The following is a 4,767-nucleotide window of genomic DNA, read 5'->3' on the forward strand; positions in this document are numbered from 1 at the left end:
AAAGTATTTTTCTCTTAAATTGTAATCCTAGACTGAGGGAATGCACAAACTCAGGGATTCCCTATAATGACAACAAATGTTGAGGTATAATTAGAAGTATTTTTGAAAGCCAACAATTGTTTTTTGAAAGAAAGGTACATTTTAGTTTTAAACTGGAACACAAATTACTGTATTTTTCTTACAATAGCACTGAACTTTTATTTGAGGTTCTCTGTTTCTGAAAGCAGACATGATGGATTGGAATAAAAGATAATTTATTGCAATGCTTACTTTCAAGTGCAGAGAGAAGCAGTGTAATTGTAATTTACAGTAGCTGTCAAGGAAAATCTATCACAGATGACATTAAAATGACTTATTTTGCCTGAGCCACTTATTGTTTAAATGTGCATAATCTGATAGGAACAGATTTTTTTAAAAATCTGCTTTATATTGTTCTAAATTAATATCAAAACATGTGAGTTAAACATTTTAAACCATTTATTAATACTTTCATCACTACTATTTTTCCTAGGAGTTGGAAATTGGTTTATTTAACAATATCACGTTTATATTTTTTAGCTCTCTATGCTCACAACACTTTCATGTCCCTAATTTCACTGTCTAAAAAGTAGATTTCAAACTGGATTTTTTTACATCTGAAAGAGAAGGGTCAGAAATGATAGTAGAAAACAGAACATAGGCCCCAATTCTGTTTCCACCGGAGCTGACTGACAGTTTTGCCATTACCTTTAATAAAAACAGGTTAGCAAAGATACAAATTTTTATAAGCAAAGTAACTCACAAATCCAGGCAATTTTTTATTTGCAACTTGTAGCTGATGGTGGAAGGAACTGCTGCTCATGAAATACTCAGTGTCAGCTATTGAGCTTCCATAACAAAGACTACGTTAGTATACTGAATGCAAACTTACCTCTGCGATATAATTATTCCCAAACCTATTGTAGAAAGGAAATATTCTCATTATTTGTGCCTAAGATACGTTCTGCATACCACTTGAGCACCTTTACAGAAATACTGATGAAAGAAACCTAGACACATTTCCATTCTGATGGGCCTAAAGGTTTTCACCTTGTAAGTGCTTGTTCTCAGGTATTTATGTTATCTAACTCTCCTGAAACTTAAGATTTTGATGTATGTATGTAGTGTATATGTCTGTCTGCATGCAGATGTCGAATGATGAATAACCAGTCTTTCAGCAGAGGCAGTGTTAAAGTAGTTCTAAACAAATCAGCACATTAAAATCATCGACACGGTAAAATCTTGAGAAATAAAGTTAATGACCTGCTATTTCATATGTAGTTTTGAACAGCTTCTAGCTTTGATTAATCTGCTTTTCAAAGGGGGCGCTGACTATATATTTACACTTTGTAAGTAAACTGACCTCCGTAGCAACACAGCAAAAATCCCATGTCACATTAAATTCTATTTTTTTTTTTTTTTTTTTTTTTTTTTTTAATACAGCTGGAATTAATGTAGTGAATCTGTAATGAAATGCATTATTCTGCATGGAGATTTATCAGATTTTCCAACTGAATGCCATGCTTTGCTAGCACTAGCTGGAGTTCACCTGCATGTTGGTGTGGCGTGTGGCTCTTTTTTGTAAAGAGTTAAGTTGAACACAAAAAAAGGGAACAAAGGTCAGCACCCAGCCGCCACTTGAATGTGAGATTTTTCTTTTTATTCCCCTTGATGTATACTAGGCTCTGTGTTATTAGTCTTAATGATGGAAAATTGTAGTGTTGATACAAATCTTTTTTTCAAAGTAGTAGGCGGGAGCTCCATTTGTTAGTAAGTTTTTTTGTGACTAAAAGCCACGGACAGTACATTTATGTAGCAGTAAAAGGCCTAGATGCTCTTTCCATAGCAGAGCTAATTATTCCTACTGTGACCTTACTGATCTACCCTGTTCCTAGTACATCTCATCTGCACGCCTGTTCCTCTGTGTAGATGGTGTCAGAGAATATGAAAAACCCTATAATGAAACCATTTTCATGATGGAGAAAGGCTACTGGAGTTGCACTTGCTACAAAGAGGCTCAATTATATGAGTAATTGTGATAATTTTCTACATTCATAGCCTTCAATGGGGAAAAAAGAATGAGAGCCACAAAGGAAAATTACTTTAACAAGAAAGTACAGAGAGTAAAAATGGAAGAAGAGACAAAAAGGGGGAAAAAATAACCAGAAAAAAAGTTTAAAAAATAGATCTGGAGGGAGGAATAGCAAGACAGGGAGAACAACAGAAATGCTCAAAAAGCCTATGTGCAGCTGTGTTGCACAATTAAATTGAATTTTTTTTTCTGCAGTTGATGAATGTGACTACTGCAAATGTGCCTCTGTAGTTAGCTATCATTTGTTGTTCCGTGACAGGAAAAGGATAATTACCTCTCAGAGAGAATCAAAGGCTGACATGCCCTTTAGACACAGCCATGAATGCAGAGCTCGATAGAATGCTTGAATAAGAATCCAGTGTTCTGTGCCCCCTTCTACTCAAGAATAAATTTTGTTAAAATGCAAGAGCACCACCAGTAAATTTGTTGAACCCTAGGTGTTCAAAAATATGAGGTGCATCTATCGACTCATCCCATTTGCAAAAATAAAACTACATTTTGAATTCACTTCTATTATATTCATGGACAGTAAGATAGTGAGATATGCATTAAATTTCTTTTCCCAGTAGGGGTCTGATTCAACATTTCCTATGAAAGAACAGAAAGACACTATCCTTTTTCTCCAGGCTAGTTAGCCTATAATTTAAAACTGTCAAAAACACAATTTTATACAAAGTCTTCAATAAAAGCTTCTCAGATATAACCCAAAGAGGTTTTACTAAAGTTTGATTCAGACTGTGTTACAATATTTTTAAAGCTATAAATACACCTAACTGATATTTGCCGTTCTCTTTTTTCCTTAAAGTATTTGAAGATTTACAAAGAAAAAAAAAGCAGCATCCTTTCAAGGTGAATAAGTCTTGCAGCTTTTAAGTAATCAGAATGTATTCAATAGCATGTTGGGACCATTAATACTCCAGAGAATTATTGCTTAATGAAATGTATATGGTATATGTCTTTTTTTTTTTTTTCAAACATTTTAAAATAATCCATAGGTACTCTCAAAAAACTGAGACGTATTTTTGTTGAAAACCACCAGCAGAAGAAGAGTCATGACTGCATTTATGTGATGGGTAGAAGAGATGCAAAACAGGGAAAAATTTCTGAACTTGAGCTCTTTTTCCCCCTGTGACGTTAGTAGCATGCACTGCTCTTTGTAAGATCAGAAGTTCTTGAGTTAAATATTTTTCTGCTTTTTAAACAGAGCCTGATTTATGTTGACTAATTCCTTTGCAACATTCGTTATTGCTAGACAATGAAAACAATGGTTTCCAATCCTTTTACACTGCTAGAGAGAAGTGGTGTAGTTTCACACACAAATAAAAAATAAACAAAAACCCACTGCAAATTCCATCTGTTAATTTAAATCTACCTTATGAATATCTTTGACTCTTTCTACAGTTATCTTTGCTGACCCTAATATAATTCACTTAAAAAAAAAAAAAAAATCTCTTACCCAAGGAACAACATTATAGCATGGCAGTTCACATACTGATATCAGACCGAAATGATGGTTTTGAATCATAAAACATATCATCAGCTTTATACCAAACCACCAATAACCTTTGTCCCACTTGCCAGCCCTCCCTTTACTTGTCAATATAAGGCTTACCTGATTGTGTTTCCAATTACAGAGAAGGGAGCCCCTCGTTTGCAAGCTGCAATTGCTTCATCTCTACATTTCCTGGCAACCTCCACTAACTTTTGACCAGATTTATCCACATTGCCCACCAAAAAGGTTTCAGAAGTGTCACCATGGTAGCCATTGTAATACACCTAAACACATGCAGAAATGTAAAGACATTGCATCCAGAAACAGATCATCTCCTTAATTAAATCCATTCTTTCTAGGAACGAGCTATATATTGCAATAGACAGACCACAGGCAAGCTGTATTTGCAAGAATGAGACCGGAAAAGCAAAACATTACAGGGGGGGGGAACCCAAACAAAGCACGAAAGACTGCAAGGTGCACAAGGGTTGCCAACCTTAACTTCAAGAAACGCAGAAGTTGTGCACTCCTGCCCAGCAGTGCACCAGATGATGACATCACTCAGCTATGGGACATGGCTCAGCTCCGGGACATGAGGCTAGCTGGGCTTCATGCGAGAAGATGGGTTGGCGCCATGAATGGGCTGAAGGGGACCTTGGGGGCTGTTGGGTGCGCACCTGCCCTGGCTGCCTGCCCCTGGGGCCAGGGGCCAGGGATCTGTACCCCACACGGGTAGGTGTCAGGCCCCAGTGCTGGCTGTGGGCACTGGGAGACCCGCTGGCAGCTGGCAGGGAAAAAGCAGCCAGCATCCCCCTCGCAGCCAGCATCCCCCAGTGGGTTTCTGAGGCGATGCTGCGCACAGCGGGGCCAGAGGTGCACCCTGCTGCCCATGTCCAGAGGGAGCCCCACCGAAAGCACAGGCCAAATCCACCATCCGCTGCTGCATGTTTTCTTTAATCTCACTTTTAAACTACAATGTGGCATAACGTTGGATTTTTATTTCTGATTTCCAGAGATTACTTTTGAAAGAGAATAAACATATCATTCTGGCACCGCAAAGTTTCATGTGCTGAAAATGTAGCACCTGTTTAATTAATTCACACTGTCTCTTTTTTTTTTTTTTTTTGGCATTTCATAGGTTTTAAACCTCAGTTCTCCAGAAATT

At 37.3% G+C, this 4,767-nt stretch overlaps 1 protein-coding gene across 1 annotated transcript in view; it reads right to left on the reverse strand.

The window, feature by feature from the left end:
- Positions 1-3,722: 3,722 nt before the first annotated feature.
- The window catches only part of METAP1D (methionyl aminopeptidase type 1D, mitochondrial), a gene marked incomplete at its 3' end in the record, with an annotated part of 16,428 nt that continues 15,383 nt past the window's right edge, over positions 3,723-4,767 (reverse strand). The window contains exon 6 of the mRNA XM_010164918.1: positions 3,723-3,886. Coding sequence (XP_010163220.1) covers positions 3,723-3,886 — 164 coding nt within the window. The remainder of the gene's footprint in view (positions 3,887-4,767) is intronic.

Source organism: Antrostomus carolinensis, unplaced genomic scaffold (genome assembly GCF_000700745.2).
Source record: "Antrostomus carolinensis isolate BGI_N321 unplaced genomic scaffold, ASM70074v2 scaffold8443, whole genome shotgun sequence".
Taxonomy (NCBI): domain Eukaryota; kingdom Metazoa; phylum Chordata; class Aves; order Caprimulgiformes; family Caprimulgidae; genus Antrostomus; species Antrostomus carolinensis.